At 53.6% G+C, this 18,684-nt stretch overlaps 8 protein-coding genes across 8 annotated transcripts; 1 reads left to right on the top strand and 7 right to left on the bottom strand.

Annotated features, from left to right (window-relative positions):
• Positions 1 to 23: 23 nt before the first annotated feature.
• On the bottom strand, positions 24 to 1,121 carry P174DRAFT_511167 (NAD(P)-dependent alcohol dehydrogenase; the record flags this gene model as incomplete). Its single annotated transcript, XM_024831762.1, has 2 exons — positions 251 to 1,121; positions 24 to 215 (listed from the first exon to the last, which is right to left on the bottom strand). Exons 1-2 carry the CDS (start codon positions 860 to 862, stop codon positions 24 to 26), a joined length of 804 nt encoding a protein of 267 aa, XP_024683992.1. The 5' UTR covers positions 863 to 1,121.
• A 165-nt stretch (positions 1,122 to 1,286) lies between these two features.
• On the bottom strand, positions 1,287 to 2,840 carry P174DRAFT_511168 (Zn(II)2Cys6 transcription factor domain-containing protein; the record flags this gene model as incomplete). Its single annotated transcript, XM_024831763.1, has 3 exons — positions 2,726 to 2,840; positions 1,446 to 2,662; positions 1,287 to 1,419 (listed from the first exon to the last, which is right to left on the bottom strand). Exons 1-3 carry the CDS (start codon positions 2,828 to 2,830, stop codon positions 1,287 to 1,289), a joined length of 1,455 nt encoding a protein of 484 aa, XP_024683993.1. The 5' UTR covers positions 2,831 to 2,840.
• Positions 2,841 to 3,150: 310 nt separating this feature from the next.
• On the bottom strand, positions 3,151 to 3,953 carry P174DRAFT_386813 (glycoside hydrolase family 11 protein; the record flags this gene model as incomplete). Its single annotated transcript, XM_024823325.1, has 2 exons — positions 3,151 to 3,547; positions 3,601 to 3,953. The coding sequence occupies 2 exons, from the start codon at positions 3,951 to 3,953 to the stop codon at positions 3,151 to 3,153; spliced, it is 750 nt and encodes a 249-aa protein (XP_024683994.1).
• Positions 3,954 to 4,528: 575 nt separating this feature from the next.
• Positions 4,529 to 5,479, bottom strand: P174DRAFT_458946 (RTA1 domain-containing protein; the record flags this gene model as incomplete). The annotated part of the gene is made up of 5 exons (XM_024829725.1): positions 4,529 to 4,666; positions 4,706 to 4,775; positions 4,814 to 4,962; positions 5,023 to 5,264; positions 5,317 to 5,479. 5 exons carry the CDS (start codon positions 5,477 to 5,479, stop codon positions 4,529 to 4,531), a joined length of 762 nt encoding a protein of 253 aa, XP_024683995.1.
• Positions 5,480 to 6,149: 670 nt separating this feature from the next.
• On the bottom strand, positions 6,150 to 7,169 carry P174DRAFT_366492 (lignocellulolytic auxiliary activity family 9 protein; the record flags this gene model as incomplete). Its single annotated transcript, XM_024822114.1, has 1 exon — positions 6,150 to 7,169. The coding sequence occupies one exon, from the start codon at positions 7,167 to 7,169 to the stop codon at positions 6,150 to 6,152; it is 1,020 nt and encodes a 339-aa protein (XP_024683996.1).
• Positions 7,170 to 8,334: 1,165 nt separating this feature from the next.
• Positions 8,335 to 9,751, bottom strand: P174DRAFT_404113 (uncharacterized protein; the record flags this gene model as incomplete). Its single annotated transcript, XM_024824015.1, has 3 exons — positions 8,335 to 8,582; positions 8,639 to 9,175; positions 9,212 to 9,751. 3 exons carry the CDS (start codon positions 9,749 to 9,751, stop codon positions 8,484 to 8,486), a joined length of 1,176 nt encoding a protein of 391 aa, XP_024683997.1. The 3' UTR covers positions 8,335 to 8,483.
• Positions 9,752 to 11,259: 1,508 nt separating this feature from the next.
• P174DRAFT_449827 (uncharacterized protein) lies at positions 11,260 to 13,808 on the top strand (the record flags this gene model as incomplete). The annotated part of the gene is made up of 4 exons (XM_024828882.1): positions 11,260 to 11,302; positions 11,736 to 12,637; positions 12,676 to 13,029; positions 13,098 to 13,808. The coding sequence occupies 4 exons, from the start codon at positions 11,260 to 11,262 to the stop codon at positions 13,713 to 13,715; spliced, it is 1,917 nt and encodes a 638-aa protein (XP_024683998.1). The 3' UTR covers positions 13,716 to 13,808.
• Positions 13,809 to 14,555: 747 nt separating this feature from the next.
• On the bottom strand, positions 14,556 to 17,877 carry P174DRAFT_439997 (lipase/esterase family protein). The gene is made up of 5 exons (XM_024826945.1): positions 17,549 to 17,877; positions 17,248 to 17,494; positions 17,028 to 17,194; positions 16,773 to 16,930; positions 14,556 to 16,727 (listed from the first exon to the last, which is right to left on the bottom strand). The coding sequence occupies exons 1-5, from the start codon at positions 17,615 to 17,617 to the stop codon at positions 14,681 to 14,683; spliced, it is 2,688 nt and encodes an 895-aa protein (XP_024683999.1). The 5' UTR covers positions 17,618 to 17,877; the 3' UTR covers positions 14,556 to 14,680.
• Positions 17,878 to 18,684: the final 807 nt, after the last annotated feature.

Raw genomic sequence — 18,684 nt, forward strand, 5'->3', positions numbered from 1 at the left:
TTCGGACGCCCGACTAGCGTAGCTTACTTGGACTCAGTAGAAACATGAATGATAATCTTCCCTCTGGCTCTCCCCGACCTCAGCTTCTCAAACGCCTTGACCGCATCCTCCAGCTCATACGTGCTGTCAACCTCCACGCGCAACTTCCCCTGCTGCATCCACTCCCCCAGCGTCGCAATATCCTCTTTATTACTCTTCAGCATAAAAATCACATACTTCCTCCTCCCGCCCCCAGGAACCCAGGCCACACCACCCGCCGCACAAACGTAAGCATCGACGCCGCACCCACCTGCACAAACGCCTTTCCCGGAAGCAAGAACGCATGCGACTGCGCGTACAGCCCCTCCGGCAGCCCAATATGGTCGACCACATGCGCATACACCTGCCCCCGGGCACGGAGGACACCCAGCACATCCTCCTGGGCATAGTCAATCACCTCATCGGCCCCCAGATCCTTGCAGAACTGCACATTGCGCGTCGAACACGTTGTGGTGACGGTACACCCCAGCGCCTTGGCGACCTGAATCGCGAAGATCCCGCACCCGCCTGAACCCCCGTTGATAAACACCCTGTCGCCTTGCGAGACATACGGCGCGATAGACTGGTACGCCGTCTGCGCGGCGACGCCCACGGTGGCGGCGTGGTCGGGCGCTACACCCTCCGGTAGGAGAGCTACATTCCCCGTCTTGCAGAGGAGGTACTCGCCCAGCGAGCCGAACTGCGTCGGCGCAGCGGTGGTGCCGTAGACGAGCTGGCCGGGTTGGAAGGCTGTCACGCCGGGGCCGGCGGTTACTATCTTCCCGCAAAAGTCCATTCCCGGGGTGGCGGGGTAGGCCACGAGAAATCGGGATGCGATGGGCATTTCGGGGACTTTGTAGTCGGCTGGGTTGATGGATGCTGAGATGACTTTGATGAGCAGTTGGTCGTGGCCGGGGCGCCGGGGGTGCGGGCGGAGGTGCTGAGCTCGAGGTTTTTCTCGAGGCCTCCGGTGGTGCTGGTGTAGAGCCAAGCTTTCATTGTCGAGGGGTGGTCCATTTTATCCATTTTATCCATTTTCATCTACTGATGAGACTGTTCTTGTGATGATGTAGTAGAGGATAACAAGATGATGTGTGTGGAGTGCTAAATATGACGTTGTTGACTTGTTGCACTACGCAATGTGGCCATTAGTATTTGCTCGGATGGACCATCTTATCAATTTCCTAATATGGCAAATAGGGGGTAATAACCAACAAAGCAAGAAACTGCATCTACTTGACCAGCCACAATTGTACTTTTACTGAAGATTAATTATATAGACTCCTATGATCATGACTGACAGCAATAACAGACACCGGCCACTGCATCAATGAGACCAACTCCCCTTCCGCGGACATATCGACCAGCGCCTTAATCTTCACAATCTCCCCATCAAACCCCCTTGAACATACCAAAGAGATTCAAACAGCGAGAAGAGAAGATGAAAGTACGCCAGAATCACATACGACAGCGTCGAACATACCCCGTCGCCAGCAAGAGTATCCAGGAACCCCTCAGGCAGGAACTCCGCCCAGGCCATGAGCGCCGCGTCTTCCAGATCAGCCTGTACATCAAGCGGCGACTCTCGCGCCTCGTCCGAAAAGCGCACAACGTACAGCGTCCGCATGTACATCCCCTCCAGGAGCTCGAGGGCAGCCTTCTGCTCCGCCAGGATCTGTCCCTCCCGGTCGGCCAAGGACGCATGGTATCCAACCAGCTGTGTCAGGGCCTCATCCGCACCGCGGCAGAACGCAACCAGACGCGGAGAGCACCCTCGACGTATGGAAGACACTGAGCGAAGCGCGTCCCGCGGACACAGTCGCCAGTCGTCATTGGCGTAGCTGTACTCCGTCATGCCTCGCAGCGGGCCCATGCGCAGCTCCGGCCAGTTGTGCTTGATGACAGTGCAGAGGCCGTGGATGAGGAAGATCCAGTCGAGGCGCGGCTGGCCTGGCTGCGAGTGCGCGTCGTTCAGATTCCGGATGCGGAGGGAGGCGAGCGCGAACCCCACCAGTAGCATTGAGCCCGCGAACACGAGGTTGAGATTCGCGCTGGACAGGTTCGCGAGCTCTGTCCTGAACGCTTCCAGGCCGCGTTGGTGGTGCTCGATGATGATCTGGAGGTATGCGGAGTCCAGGGTGTGGTCGTGGTCTGCGATGGTCGACGAGGGCTGGCTCTCCATGTCTGGAGACCTGTGTGCTGGTTGCGTGTCGGCTGTCCTGTCCGAGGCGTAGTCCAGCCCCGCCAGGGCAAGGAGGAGGTGCATGAGGGCCTTGCTGCGCACGGCGAAGCGGGGAATGACGGTTTCCCAGATGTGTTGCCGGCGCCGGTTCAGCGACATGTGCTTGGAGGTGTGCAGCATGAAATGAGAGTGGAGCTGCAGATCAACCATGTTCAGCTCCCCGGGGTGGGGAGTCGAACGGCCACCGACTGCATCCGACGCGATATCAAACTGCAACGGGCGCGGTGACCCTGAGTCTGGATGTGCTGCCCTGCGCTTGGATTGATCTTGGGGTGCTTTAGCGCCGTGGGAGTCAGCCTGTGACCGGGGCGTATCATGCCCTTGAGAACCTGTTTCGGCAGGCCAGTCACAGGGTTCGCCTCTCAACGCACAAGCACCGCATGTTGGTTTAATTTCGTCGCACTGAGGGTGTCAGCGTCGTCCGTCCTAGGCAGTAGCATACGGATTACGGAATACGGTACGCACCTTGACTCGGCGACCCTTGCAGGTAAAGCACCCTCTGCGCGACTTGGTGTGCCTAGCTCGTATTCTTCTGCGCGTGCTTCGATCGGAGTGATCGTCTGTCGCCATTTGATTATATCGCCTCTGCTGATTGATTGATGCCTTTGCAATGGATGCTGGAGTCGGGATATCTCTTGTTTGCTCCGTTTGCTTCATCCCTAGCGCCAAGACATTATCCTACAGCCTACAGGCAAACAATAGACATTCAGGCACAGCATAACAAGGACAGAAATTATAATAACTACTTTTTACCATAATTGCAAGGCAATCCTTGGCCTCTACTACCCTTTTAATAGTCGGTGATGTTAGTGGTGCACTTTCTTACCCAACCACCATATGATATATATTTCTACACAACTATACAGCACGTACATATCCGAATCACGGCTCTAATGCAGAGTAAAATCAAGAAACCCACTCCCCTGGAACCCCTCCGCAGTCACCATCTGAAAGACGGGATTCCCTGGCTTCAAACCCAGCTGCTTCCAGCGGTTAAAATGCGCCGTGACATCGACCGTGCCAGTCGTGCGATGGGCCCGACGAACCGACCACAGCTGGTTGAAGTTCGTAGTGCCATATATCTTTGGCACATTGCGGTAGGGGAGCATGTAGACATCATACACGCCATTGTTAGCGTACACCTGGCCCAGAATGTGGCCGTTGCCCGGTGTGCCGGTGCCGTGCGCCTCGACGATGTACCACTCGGTGACGGGGTTGGTGGTCCAGCCGTAGACGGCGAGAGTGTAATCGCCTTTAGCGGAGAAGTGGCCGTCCCAGGTGAGGGTGCTGTTGGATATTAGTTATGAGTTGAGGGACTGATAGAGGGATTAGTTCCGTACCGAGTACTTCCACCGCGAAAGCCCTTTCCGCCAAGGAACTCGCTGCGAGAAGGCAGGCTCCAGCCGAGTTTGAAGTGGCCGCTGTTGGGGTCCTCGGTGTAGCCGGCGCCGGCGTGGTTGTCGTTGTACAGGGAGTAGTAGTAGCCGGCGGCATTCACGCCGTCTTTGCTGCTGCTGAATGTGGTGTCGCGACGATCGAGATTTGCGTCAGTGGTGTTGAAGATGACTTCTCCCATGTGCTGGAGGAAGTCGAAGGACTTGGTGGCCTCGATGGTGGGCTCCGTGGTGGGATCGGAGGAGGCAAGCGCCCCGAGAACGGGGAAGAAGAGCAGAAGTCGGTTGAAAGTGACCATTTTGCGAACGATGATGAGTGTCTGTCTTTTGAGCACTCTCGTCGACGGGTACTCATTGTTAAATAGCCGTCGCCTCGGGCTGCTGTCACTAGATATGACATCTGTCCCTGAAGTCAGAGACCCTTAATTGTGGATAGTCCGCAGTGTGGGTCAATCTATACGAGCTTCCCAAAGAGATGCCTGCTTTTGTCTCTAATTACGGCATCTTGCAAGAGTCAGGGAGCCGACATTAATCAGACCACAGCTCACCAGGCTCGCTTCCAGGGCCGTTAGGACCAAGGCTAAGACTAGCGGTTTCACTGTGCTACATCGGCACGATAAAGCTAAGCGGGACAGGGTCTCAGTGGACCCTTGGTGCGACCCTACCGAAGCCTCAAGAAGAGACACGGAAATGTTCCGAAATACACGGATCCACTAAATATCTTCTATGGTTGCTTGGTTTACCCCTCAAGCATGGGATTCTGAGTTAACAGTTGTGATAGAGTCTGAACGAGAAGTCTATAGACGAAACAATACCGCCACTCCAAGCCATAGACCAGCACATGGACCGATATGCCAGACTCAAATGACCCATATCACCTAGACAGCTGACTACCAAGAGGAACAGCATCCTCAGCCCGTCGCGACTGTTGTGAGACAAACGAGCCTGGGAAGACAAGACCAAGCACGATACCAGTCAGCCCCATCAACACCGCGTCGAAGACATAGAGGAGCTACTCATGGTGCATGATGAAACCGGCATTGCCCTAGACGAACTCGACCACTCGGAAGATGGTGCGAACCAGGATCAGCACGCAGGCTGGAGAGTCGCCCAGGAGGTCCCTGAGCCCTGGGATTTCCGGTCTTTCGAGACAGTATACTTTGGATGGCGGACGACGCGCCAGTGGAACAGCGATGCGACGACGATGAAGAAGCCGAACCAGAGTAGCTGGATTGCGAGACCAGCGATGACGATGTGCTCGCCGTTCTTCATGGCGTCGAGTGTGCCTGCCGCCATGTACCCCGCCCCCTGTGAAATATCAGGATGAGTTAGTGGGTGCCATGGACGGATAATGAGGGGGGCTGTTACCTCCGCACTGCACAGAAAGGAAATGACATCCCCCACGACGAAGATCTTGGCTAGCCAGCGGACTTGAATTAGCGAGGCTGGTTCTGCGTCCAGCTCTGGGATCACGCGTCCGAGAGTCATGTAGATGGAGGCAGCGAACAAGGGGGGAGCGACGAGGATCAACATTGTCTGTATGATATATGGACCCAGGGCGGTTGGATCAAAGCGGGAGAAGATGCGAGCGATATAACCTGCTGTTTCAACTTTTGAATTGTCAGCATTTGATGATGATGGTGGCCATCTGTGAAGACATACAAAGAAGACCAATGATGAAAGGGACGAAGAAGTATGCCCTGTGTTTGACGATGCGATAGAGATACCCCGTGGCCAGGAGACCAAAGTCTGCTGCCATGATCGCAGCAGCTGGAATTGAAGGAACATAGCGGTATAGTTTGTAGACAAAGCCGTTGTCTGCCATTGAGCCCTACGTCGCTGGGCTCGGGATACCGTCGTGAGCTGATACAGACTGCCTTAAGAAAACGCAAGAGATGAATTCCTGAGGCCGCCCACCGTAGTATTTGAGAACATCGCAATTCTAGTTCGATTCCAGTATCGCCGAGTCCAAAGGTAGTCTGGATACGAACGTACTGGAGTGCGTAGGGTATACAGATATACAGATATAGAGATATACGAATATACGAATATTACAAGAGCCAAGTCTGGCGCCAACGGAACCATGTCCATGGACCATGATACCATCCTGTAGATTAATTGGGCCGGTTGAAACTTGGCCGGCTTGCATTTTAACTAATTCTCAATAATAGATGTCGAGCTTCCATCAGAGTTGTAGAGTTTTCTAGTCTCTGGAGTCTGGACATGTTGATCAAACCTAATCGAGCACCCTTCGAGCTTCAATTAATACAGACCTCTGCGATGCTAACCAGGCAGAAGTGTAGATTTTGAATTACATACTTGGCATCTGGAGTACATACAATCTAGTTCGGAGCTTGCTTCCATCGGAGCAACCATGTGGATAGCAGGTCAAAATGAGAGGAAAGAATGGAATCAGATGTCTAAAACGTAGTAAGAGCGCGCAGAGGAATCCACATGCTGCTACAACGCTGACGAGAAGCCCCAACTGGCCACGACTAGACACACTGGTAATAGTAAGGGTTGTACTGGTGGCAGGTAGTACCCGTCTCACAAGAGCCAGAACCAGTCCAGTTCAGACCACCGCACTGAGCATATTTCTTGAGGGCGCCACCAGGGGATCCAGCGGACGAGGAAGCTGAGCTACCGCAACCTGCTCCTGCACCAGCTGCTGCAGTCGGTTTGGCGGAGGATTTGGAGAGAGTCGTCATGGTCGTGGGAGCGGCCGAGGCAGCATTGTTATTGACAGCAGGTGCCGCTGCAATTGCACTGACAGCAGGCGAGGCACTGCCGGCTCCCACTGAGCCGCCAGTCCAGACAGACGGGCCAGGGAGGTCGTAAGCCGTAGGAGTAGGGTAGTAGATGTTAAAGTGAGCGTTCGGGTCATCAGGCTTGTACACGCCGGGAATCTTGACAACAGGACTAGGCGATCCCGACCCAGAGCCCGTCACCTCGATCTGAGCGCAGGTGAAGTAGAACTCGGAATTGCCGCTGAACCCGCGATGCAGGCCAATATGCTCCACGCGGACAAGATACTGCCCGGCCGGCGTATCCTCAGGGATCTTAAAGGACGCGGTATCCTTGCCCCATGTACACCAATCCTCGTCCACGATCCCCTTGGAGGTGTCGGCGCAGAGACCTTCCTGGTGGACCTTGAACCAGTCGCCGGAGCCGTCGTACGACTTGACATCGCCGGGAGCCTTGGACATGTAGATTTGCAGAGGTCCCGGGTGCTTCATCTGGGCGCCGTAGGCTAACTGGAAGCCGAGCTCCGTGCTGGGGGCAACCGTGTATACCTTGGTACTGGCGGCGGACTGCATCGAGCCCTGGTTGCAGCGGAAGTCATTGCTGAGGATATCGGCGGCGAGGGTGGGCATGTAGCCGTTGGTGTTCTTGCGAATGTACTCGAAGTCCTGGGTGGGTTTGCCGTCGACAATGAGCTTGGAGAAAACGTACTGCCCCGAGACCAGCGGGGTGACGCTCGCAAGCGAGAAGAGAATGGACGAAGTAAGCTTCATTTTTTTTAGAAAGTGCAAACGATCTAGTTCGCTGAGAGAATGGAAGGAAGGAAATAGAAGTGAAAGACATGGATTGCTAGAAAGAACGAACGAGTTTGACCAGCCATAGGAACAGTGAGGGCACTGGAAATACCTTATATACTCCGTCCTCAAAGCTATCAGCTCGGTTGAGACCCTGTACATTCTGATACCAAATGTCTCACACTTCCCTACGCTATCTTAGTGCAGAATTCGCTGGAGCCATCCAAATGATGTTCAGGGTACACTTCTAAGGGTCTGGTTCAGCCTAGTGCTCTAAGAAGCTCCACCCACTCAGGGTCCTAGACTAGATTTGACCGGATGGGGGAATGGATATACTCCGAAGTGAGTCCGTGACAAACAAGGCATGCACCTGTCTACATAGTACATCCTCCGCAAATATCAACCCTCAGATCAAGTTCGAATAGACCATCCCACCCTAAGCGCTAACGACGGTTGAAAAGCGGAGAATCAAGGGCAAAGTAGATAACAATTCCGGGGCTGACGGTCCCTGAAAGGGGCGGACTATATTTCAGATACATGGCACTTTATCACATTCGGCCACAACCAGAATCTCGGCCGTTTGCAAAGTGCAATTTTCATTACTTCGGCAATGAATCAGTCGACCAGAGCCGAAATTGGCCCATGGTAATTTGTGCTGCCTGCAAGGAGTACCAGTCAGGCTTGTGATGTTAGCTGGGATGGCTCCGTCTGCGGTGAGGCCGAAGTGTACACCGACTCCAAATGAGCCACTGTATGCTGAGGTTCGCGAGACGTCAAGCACGGAGTCTCCTTCAATCTCGACTGCAACCTGCGACACGCTGCCGCGGTGGTCACTGTAGGATAGAGGGACATATGAAGGATCAGTGCCTGCCAGTCCCAGGCTGGCGTGCAAGAGGCCAAGGGCACGTATTGCCAGACACCTATTTTTCCCGAAGAAGTAGTTTGCAATCTCTTCTGGCTATAGAGACAGGGTTCTCTATAGAGCTTAGGAGGGAAATATGACCATACGAATATACGATTCCAAGTCTGGTCCTGGCTGGTTAGATACAAAAGTACCAATGCGACCGAGAGCCGAACGATCTTAATCCTCTTTACAGGATGCACTGTGCAACTGCCAAGTGACCAGTCTAGGCACAGAATGGTCCTTGTAAACTCCATTTTGGCATATGAAGAGTCAACGCTGCATTGTAGTCTTATAATGACATTATGAAGCTCCTAAGAAGGTTGGAGGCAGATCCTCCGTGCCTTCCATTACAACCCAAGTCCCAAACATTCCTCGAGCTCTTCCTAGGCTCACAGCGGCGTAACTCGATCCTTGGCGTAGATCAAATGCTCGTGTGGATTGTAAGCGGTGCGAAGACCATGGCCGATGCTCATATGAACGTGGCAATGCTGTTGATATTAGCCTCAAGGCAAACAGTACAGATGCAAAAAAGGGATCAACTTACTCCGACCTCCCACGGCCTCCATCCCACACCCAGACAATTGGGGTTGGGAGCACAGTCCTTCTCCAGGCACTCGAGAAGCGACGAGCGCTGGTAGACCTGTACTTCTCGTCCCATGACAGTACGCACGAAGCATCTCTTTTTGAACACGACTCCAGCGAGGGTGAAGGTATCCTCCTGGCACACGCCACCGCACATGTTCTGCCAGCTGTTATCCCGGCACTTGGGGTCCTGGGCTGCGGCTGTGTCGGTAGGCTTCGTCGGCTGCTGGTTGTCCTGACAGGTCTTGAGCTGCTGCTGCAGTGCCGCCTTGTCGCTCTCGCACTGTTTTGCTCCATCGGTGCCTTGCTGGCGGAGCTGTTCCTTCTCCGTCTCACAATCCGACTTGCACTTTTGCAACGCGTCGTCGCGTTCCTGGCGCAGTTGAGATTTGTCCTTCTCGCATTGCTCGCGCTCTTTCTGCGCGGCTCCCTCGGCCTGTTTGCGCAGCTCATCCTTCTCCTTCTCACACTGCGTCTTGGACTCTGCAATGGCGGCTTCCTTCTGCTTCTCACATTGTGTCTTGGACTCTGCAACAGCTGCCTCCTTTTGCTTCTGGCACTCGTGCAGAGCCTCTTCTCCCTCCTTGCGGAGCTTATCCTTCTCGGTAGCGCACTGGGCCTCGCCCTCTTTCTTCCCCGCATCAACTAGATCCTTGCAGTCCTTTACACGATCCGGTTTCTCCGGCTCCTCGGGGGTCTTCTCGAGAATGAGGAACCCGGGGTTGGGGGTAAATCGGGTGTACCCTTTGCTCGAGAGCAGGAAACACTGGGATATGCCGCTCCCCCACGAGCTGGCCTCGCAGCTTGCGTCGCCGGCACATAGCTGGGCACATTCCCTCGCGCTGGAGACTCCCTTGTGGGTTGTGCCATAGTCACCGCCTTTCTTGAGGAATGTTTGGCAGGTATACTCGAACACGACCCCGCCTACAGTGCCTTTGCCATTGCTCTGGTTGTCACAGCATGCTTTATAGCCGGCTTTGCCTTTGGCGTCGGGGGAGAAACATGCGGAGGGATCCGAGGCCCAGGCAACCTCCAGAGCACAGAGAAGGGAAAGGATGGAGTGTTTTAATAGCATGTTTGTTTATACCTGAAAGAAAAGTAAAGCTTCCATAGAGAGAGCCATGGTTTGGTAGGGCTTCAGGAGATTATAAGCAACTGATAGTATTGTAGGACCTTGGGGTCAAGTCTGTCCGAACGAGAACGCGAGTGGAAGCCAGTCGACGTAGGCAAAATGTAACACAGAAGGTCAATGATCTGGTCGTTAGCATGGACGATCTGCACTGCGAGGCGCCAAGGTATCCATGAGAGGTTCAGCTAGAAGATCCGTCTGTTTGTGACGTGTCTCATTCCTGCAGTAGCGCTGCACCAGTGAGCTGAACCCAGGAGATATCGAATGATCACACTTAGTAGACACGTAGCTGCAGCCCAAGGCGGGCTGCACAATGTTCCGGCTGAGAAACATGCGTATCGCCAAGGTCTCCAGCTCAAGATCTGACTGAATGGGGCAAGGATTGCCGACTACATTATCTACTTTTGTCCATTCGCGGTACCTCTCGATTCAGTAATCCGTGCCCTTACTCCCCATGGGGAATCAATCGGCTCATTTGTGTCCGAGTGGTGTTGTACCACATCCAGGCTTGCGTGGATATACGTGGACTGTCTCATCTACGGACTCTATATCCGTAATGAGAAGTTAATGTCCAAAGAGATCTACATGAGACAAGCCATCTCAGCCAGCCACGTCCACAGGATCTCGTCTATAGACATTTGCCACAGTGCAAGGCAATCCCAAGTTGACTCTCAGGTGGTACCCGGTGAGCCCATGTCGTACTTGGCAGTTAATTCGAATTGAGTTTACGCTGCATGGTCAGGTTACACTGCTGCTAACAACCTCACCATGCATTGACCCATTTAGGACCTATCGCTGATCATTACCAGAATTATAAGCAAATAGTGGCCTCTCCCATTCCACTGTTTCACCCGTCGGCTATGGGCACGGTTATCCAGCCATATTAAGTATTGCTGAGGGATATCTGCACCCTCGAGCCAGCAGAGGAACATAGCTGGGATCCACGACCCACTGTTTATGAGACATTGGGAACAAGAGCGACCATGGAGGTGGCAGCTACTCTATTTCGTTTCTACTATTGGACAGTCATCTGAGACGTGGTGAACCATTGGTCCATGCTGCAGAAGATCTGCGACTATACGGATTGCAGCTAACCATGGCAGATCGCGGGAATCGCCGGCCTGCCCCAGGCCCCGGAGTAGCATTTGCGCGGCTGAAGATGTTGGTATCTCAGTATCACTCTAATTTAAGATACGTATTTGTCAATTGAACTAACTGATGCTGTTGTCAGCTGGCAATGATAGGTACAAATATCTTTTCCGTAAATGCAGAGAAAAAGCAAACACAAACTCGATCTATCCGCGCTATGAAACAACCCTGCTAATCCACGGCCAATGGGCATTGCTAGAATTGATTAAGCTAAGATATATCTTGCCACAAGATGCAGACGTGCAGATGGGCGTCCCAGGATTCAGCTGAGCTGCACTAAACCAGTGGTCCTCATCACTGCCGCAATGCAGCTCTTCAAATCCTCTCGACCCGCAATCCCCTCCTCTGGTAAGTGTGACAATGGCTTAATCGTGCAGAAATCCAATGGTCTGCTCGTGCTCTAACTCCATCCAGCCGTAGCCATCTGCCTCATTGGGAGACCTACATCAGTGGCGCTAGCAAAGCTGGACTCTGTAGCTATCCAAGACACCGGAATCCCCGCGATGCGCGTAGTACTCCGCACTGAGGGGAGCACAGTCGGTGGATAATCCACTCGAAGAGCTGAAGGCTGAGTTGTAATACCAGGTCGCATAGTCAGGCATGCGGCCGACATCTCAGTCCCCGTGAGCTGCTATAAAGAGCGTCAATTCACAGCTCCATGAATCCCGTTTCTCGATCAGCTTCCCCCTCATCTTTCTATCTCTATCTTCTTCTCAGCAAAACATCTGTCATGGTCAGAACAGAGTCCCTGTGGGCACTTGTGGTGGCACTGTCTGTCCAGACACAAGCCAGGCAGTTTCCCCTCGGAAAGTCCAAATACACCCTCGACGATATTCGCCCATTGACCGATCCCTCATCCGGTCTGGTCAAGTGTTGCCCGAAGGCACAGAGTTCGATGGCAAGGCCTGCGTCCTCGGTGTACCCACTTGTCCCGATGGCTTCATCCGCAAAGAGGACAAGTGCGTGTCCACGGTCAAGCCCATCTGTCCCGAAGGCAGCGATTACGACGGCAAAGTCTGTATCTCCACCTCGGAGCCAACCTGTCCACCCCCGACCGTATGGAAGGGCAAGTCCTGCGTGACCGGACCTCCCACCTGCCCGTCTGGTTTCGTGTATAACGGCAATGTGTGCCAGTCGAAGGAGGGCCCCAGATGTCCCGAGAAGTACACATTCAATGGCAAGACGTGTGTCAGTGCCAAAAAGCCCCAGTGTCCCGAAGGGCTGGCTTTCCAAGACGGACACTGCGTCAGCGATCGTCCCCCAGTCTGTCCAGCGGGCACGGAGTATCACAAGACGTTGAAGGTGTGTATCTCTGTCTCCGGGCCCGAGTGCGAGGAAGGCAGCCGTGTCAAGGACGGGGTGTGTGTCTCCGACATCAAGCCCTCCTGTCCCGAAGGCAGCTCGTTCCAGCCGACCACGGGCAAATGCACGACGACCGCCAAACCCGCGTGTCCGCCAACCTCCGAGATGGACCCCGTCACCAAGAAATGCGTGCTGTCCGAGTCAGCCAGCTGTCCCCCCGGAAGTGACCTCTCGCTCGACATGGCCTCCAACACCGCCCGCTGCTGTCCCCCGCAGATGACGTGGAATGGTGAAGTCTGCCTGATGGGAGTCGACGAGAACGGCAAATGCCCGCCGGGAATGACGCTCGTCGGCAAGTTCTGCCAGAAGCAGTCCATCAAGGTTGCAACCTGCCCGCCCAAATCCAAACTCGAGGGCAGCCGCTGCGTCTCGACCGAGCCCCCGAATGCCCGCCCAGCTACATCCTCGACGGCGCCACCTGCACCATGATCGAAAAGCCCCAATGCCCACCCGGCCTGATCCTCTCCGGCGCAAACTGCATCTCCTCCGTCCACGTCAGCTGCCCACCCGACACCAAATACGAGTCCGGCCTCTGCGTCAGCCTCTCCCGCCCCCAGTGCGAAGAAGGCTTCACCTTCGACGGCACCAAGTGCATCTCCACCACCCACAACCCCAAGTGCGACGACGACGGGGCCACCTTCAACGGCGAGGACTGCACCTCCGGCCACTTCCCCACCTGCCCAGAGGACACCATCTTCGACGGCACCCGCTGCGTCTCCCGCATCACCCCCTCCTGCCCCGCCAACTCAGTCCCCAACGGCGACGGCGACTGCGTCACCAGCTCCATCCCCTCCTGCGCCCCGGCTCCACCCTCGTCGCCGGCGGCTGCGTCGTCGGTGTCCCCACCTGTATCAAGGGCACCGTCTTCGACGGCAAGCAGTGCGTCAGCCCCAAGGACCCAGAGTGCCCGCCCGACCACAAGTGGACCAACGGGCGGTGCATCAGCCTCGTCACCACCGAGTGCGAACCCGGCTACACCCTCCTCAACGGGGAGTGTGTCTCCGACCGCAAGCCCGAGTGTCCGGCCAATACTCACTTCGACGGCCAGAACTGCGTTGGTTCAGTGCCTGAGTGTGAGCCCGGTCTGGAATTCGACGGCGAGGAGTGCGCTTACCCCGAGGAGCCGACCTGTCCGGCGGGCATGCGCTTCAACGGGAAGAAGTGTGTCGGTGAGAAGGATCCCGTTTGCCAGCCTGGCACCGTCTATAGCAAACAGGCCAAGGAGTGTCTTTCGATTGAGCGGCCTGCTTGTCCACCTGGCCAGGTCTTCAATGGCAAGCAGTGTGCTCTGGCGTCGGGTGACTGCATGAACTTTGAGTATTGTCCTCCTACGGGGATCCCCGAGTGCAAGCCTGGCTCGGTGTTTGATAAGCATACGGGAATGTGTGCGGATTGGTAGACGTCGGTGGAGGAGTACCTAAATAGCACCATTATTGAAATATAATACCACTAGGCTAACAAGGTGTCTGGACATGATTCCTATCATTCTAGGGTGTCTATATTTTTCAACAACCATCAAGTCTGTCTTGTCAAGTCCTTCACCATTGAGTATTTTTCAGCAGAAAATAAGGAATTTTTCTATAGCTATATTTCGCTGGAGATATCAGTCATGAAGAAATACTACCTTCATGTCATGTGATCTAGTCTTACCCTAACTGTCGCAGTCAACATGGCTGAGGTTGTATACAGTTGCCAAACAGAGCACTACGCCAAGGTATCTAGATTCATTCGTGGAATATGGCACTTAGGCATATCATGGCATGTTCATCTCTATCCCAGCGTTTGGAAACTGTACATAAGTCCAATCAAGTATGGCCCTCAATGCCATCGCCTACTATACAGCGAGAGTTGTCCCGAGCGGACAGCTTTTCCGCGTATCAAGTTCTCCAAGCTCTGTTTACGAGGGTGTTGGTAAGTTGGTAGGGTTGAGTCTCGTGAAAGACCCTGGGCAAACCCACGTCGTATGCTCATTGATGTCAGGTGGTCTGTCATACCCGCTAATGGTACATTTCGTTCAGGACATTTCCAAGTATTCCGGGGTAGGTTGCTCAGGTCCAGTCAAAGGTATAATCAGCCTTGATGCAAACATAGTTGATCATGATGGTTCCAGACAATGACTCTGCTGAGTCGCAGACGGCTGTGTCTATGAGCTGGTGATGTCTAATCTAATGCCATAGCAGCAGGAATATGCAGATATTCATCACAGGGTCAACGGAAGGACTACCGCACATGAATATGGCTTTACAAAATGCTCACGTCGAGTAACTGTATTGGGAATCTCGGAGATACCAAAAATCTATCAAAACATGGAACAATAGGACAGGTATACAGAACATGATGTTATAAAGGCCATATATATTTAAATCAAAGATGCTCATCCGCAGTTTTGAACACCTCCCGATCAGGCATCTCCGGGCGAGCGCGGACAGAATGAGCGTCATCCCCCGAATTCGCATTGACCGAATAGAAAGATTCCAGATCCCCAGACTGCTGAGGGGCAGACAACGTCTCGACAGAACCATTGGTCGAGTTCTTATCGTTGACCACGCCGACGACTCCAGTGGAATTACGGACGGCCCGGGTACTGGCATTGTCCAGCGCAGTTATCGTCGTCACAGCTAGTGACCTTGCATCGTCGAGGATACTGGCATCTTCTCGGTCGGCGGTCATGGCGCTGCGAATCGTCCCGGAACCGGCCTGAGAGACAGGCCGAGGCTGTTCGGATCGAGCAGGAATGGTTCCAGCAGCATGCAGCAAAGTCGTCGTGCTGGCATTATCTGCGTTGAACTGCCTGCTCTCGTAATCGGGCAAGACGATCATAGGACTGGCGGACTTTGCCCAATTCGACGATGCCGGACGCGAGACTTCAGATTGGTTGGTATCGTGCTGAGTGCCGTTAGATAGTGCCTGGTCTTCTCGCCGACCTTCAGGTGCTTCCCCTCCGTTGACCTGTGCATCCTTTTTGGGCCCCTCGGTCGGAAACGACTCGACATGATCGCGAGATCTCGGTCTATCCATGGACGCCCATGCTCGTCCAGCGTCGACGCTCGTCAGCCTCGAACGACCCTCTTCCTTCTGCCTCTCCTGTTCTCTGGCGAGCGTCTTCTTATCATGCTTGCTAGCCATCCGACTCCACATGGTCATCTGGTAGCTCTTCCGCTCCTTTCCGCCCTTTTGAGGCAAAACACCCGGAGCCAGTCTTCTTGCCGCCAAGGAGCTTGGGGGAGCAGTATCCCCATCAAAGTCCTGGAATCCATGGGCCAACTCTTCCATCCGCTGCTTCTGCACTCGCAGCTTGTCCTTGGCAAACTTTTTATCCCACTCCTCCTTTGCGGCCATCCATTTCCGGACCAGCTCCGGGTTCGCTAGGCCGATTTTATCCCGCGGGAATTGCAGGACGGAATAGGAGGATGGGGGATCGAGCGCATATATGCGTCCTCTTTTGTCCACTCTTTGGCGGATCATACGATCTTTAAATGCAGGCAGTGGATCACCAGCCCTGCCGACGGACGCAACGGGCGGTCTTGAGCTACCCTTGTTCTCACCGTTGGTCTCTGCTTCGCGAGCGTCTGTTTCACTGGAGGAGGTGATGGGGGAGATATCATTGTCGTCGAGGATAGCAATCTCCGAAGTCTGGGAACATGCAAGAGCCCAGGCACCGAATTGAGCAATCGATCGATACATGTACTTGGCCGGACGCGTAAAGCTAAGGGTCGGGGCAACGTGGCAGAGATCGTCCCATACCTGCAGCTGAACATGCGTGCCAGGATATTTATGTAAGATTTCACGTTTCGGATCATACTCGTCAAGAGTCTTGTCGTTGGGTGGATATGCTGTCGGATTTGCGGCCTTGTGAGCAGTGTAAAACTGCTCGTCCCTTAACCGCTCCCCTCCCCCGACGAGGATCTGCAGCGGGGGCAGACCGCCGAGCGACGGCTGAAGTACCGGGGAGACGAGTGGGTGAGAGATGAGGTGATTCGGGGCGTACATTTGAATCTGGTCTTTCAGTACGACTGTATGACCGTCAATAGGGATTTCGATGACCTTCGTCTCGTCTTCCTCTGAATGTCGGAGAGCCGCCAGAGTCGGTTCTGTCCCACCTGACCCGTCCTTCTCGACTGTGTATCCCTTCACCGCTGTCTCTTGAGCCCGGGTGTCCTCTTTTGGCACGGCTTCTTCCACGGCGCTTTCTGGTGACTTCTGCTTTGCGTTCTTGATCGCGCGAATTTCGTCGGCGTTTGGAGGCGGCCAGGCTGCGGAGGGCTTGTATCGGAACCCATTCGGTGGGATGTAGTCACCTGGACTTTCCGATAGCACACTGGGAAGAGAATGGGTAAGATCCACCCAGGGCGAGATTAGGATCGCTCCCGCGGGCAACGGTAGTCCTTGGTCGCGAATGGTGACCAACATCCTGCCAAGATTAGTGCATCCCCAGAGCAGTAGGTATGGCACTTACGAAAGGATGATTCCACCGCCTGCGGAGTCTCCTGCAAAGATGATCTCTGTCGGATCGTGTTCGTTGAGAAGAAACAGATAAGCCGCCAAACAGTCCTGTAGGGCACAGGGAAAGGGAAACTGCGGTGCTAGACGATATTCCGCTATTCGTAGGTTTAGCTGTCATTCTATATTCTGTGTTCTGCGACCGGGCGTAACTCACTGCGCAATTAGCATATGGTTAATCAGAGGAAGGGCTGTCTTACCGTGCAAATACTCGTCCCTTGAGCTTTCTCGCATGACGCTGCAATTGATACCGATGGGTCTCCACACTGCCAAAAAAGTAGGCTCCGCCGTGAAGATACAACATGATGCGCTTCCCGTTCGGATGATCGTTGGTGCGTTTCCTCTCCTGGTAGTCCGACTTCATCTCGATCCACTCTCCTCTGAGATCCTCCGACGGTCCACGCCATTGCCACCATTTCTCACCCCCACACGCGCTATACTTTTGGGACCAAGTTGCTTGATAAGAGCGGTCGCAGCAGAAGAAAGGTACTTTTCTGGAATGACGACCTTGGTTGTCTTCACCCAATGAGGGGCGGGAACCCGTTGGGCTGTGAACGCCTGGATATCCTCGACGGTGTGCTTGGCAGCATAGTTGAGGAATTGACGAATGACCTGGATTGCCTCGTCGTAGGAGATGTGGACGGTGGGTTTCGTGCGATGGGATTTCCGATGCAGATACTATCAAATCAGACTGTCAGTGGACAGTGGAGAAGATGCTGGGGCGATACCCACGTGAGAGACCAAGGTCGCGACAACGGTAGGCGTAAGGGAGACACCCAATGCGACTGTATTTAATGTCATGATGTGACTGTCGTTGGATGAGATGTTGCGATATTCAGAGTCGTCGTGTTTGGGTGTATATCAGGAACCGGAACCGAGGTCGGGCGGTCCGCGGTTGAGCCTAAGGGGCGAAGATAACAAATGCAGGGGAGAAGAATGTCTGATAATATCAACAGCATCCCATGTTAGATAGTAAGAATGATCAGACCGTACTTCTTATAGCGGGGATAATTATAGGGAGGGATATCCACAAGAGATAAGACCCTGAGCACAAGAGTGTGAGAGTGCGAGAGAGAAAGAGGAAGAGAGGGAGAGAGAGAGAGAGGGCAAGGGGCAGGAAGCAGCTGGTGATGTCATCGCCCAATTGGGCACGGGCACATATGATGCGCTAGTCCTCTTTTGGTTTAAGCTGAGATCGTCGGAGACAAGACCTGGCACAAATACAATAATACCAAACTAATTAGATAGGAGCTTATGCCATGCTGGTTGAGGAACCTAGTTCTTGGAGTGATTTCAATTCTATTGCGCGATAACATAGAACTCTGGGAACGCTGTTGGATGGCTATCAGAAAGACCTCTGGGAGCAAGGGAAACCGACTATGGCTATACTGGCACTATGGATGCAGAAAAAGTTACCTGTACAACTACAAGGGCCACTGCTGCGTGCAAGGGCGCATGCAGCTTTAGAGAGGTTCTTGCATCTCCACTCCATATAATAACAACTATTATAGGTTGTTATTGACTAGGATTAGTATCATGCCTAATTCTTTCCATCCTAGCACATGCAACCATAGCCTTATATAGTGGATATTATTCTTATTATTTAGTTCCTTAGCTAATAAGCCTACTAAATAGGAGTTCTAATTAACATATCTCCCAGGTGAACCGCCATCCCGGGCGAGCCGCCACCTTCTGTATCCCATATAAAATGGCACTTTTCAAGGCTTAGATATCTCAACACCTAAGTATCTACAGGGACCAAATTTAGGCATATGGTATGGTATAGTCATATACTTATAATCTATAGCCTCCTTATATATATATACATTCTATATATCTTACTCAGACAATAGCATAAGTAGCTGCAA

This window comes from Aspergillus novofumigatus, assembly GCF_002847465.1.
Source record: "Aspergillus novofumigatus IBT 16806 chromosome Unknown P174scaffold_3, whole genome shotgun sequence".
NCBI lineage: Eukaryota > Fungi > Ascomycota > Eurotiomycetes > Eurotiales > Aspergillaceae > Aspergillus > Aspergillus novofumigatus.

Bases quoted from the DNA above. Each gene is read 5' to 3' on its own strand.
- P174DRAFT_439997 (XM_024826945.1), bottom strand. From the start codon at position 17,617: ATGACATTAAATACAGTCGCATTGGGTGTCTCCCTTACGCCTACCGTT. The intron at 17,195-17,247 runs GTGTGGGGGTGA...AGGATCTCAGAG, and splicing joins TGGTCCCAAAAGTATAGCGC to GAGAGTGGATCGAGATGAAG. The intron at 16,931-17,027 runs GTATTTGCACGG...ATAGAATGACAG, and splicing joins CGAGAAAGCTCAAGGGACGA to CTAAACCTACGAATAGCGGA.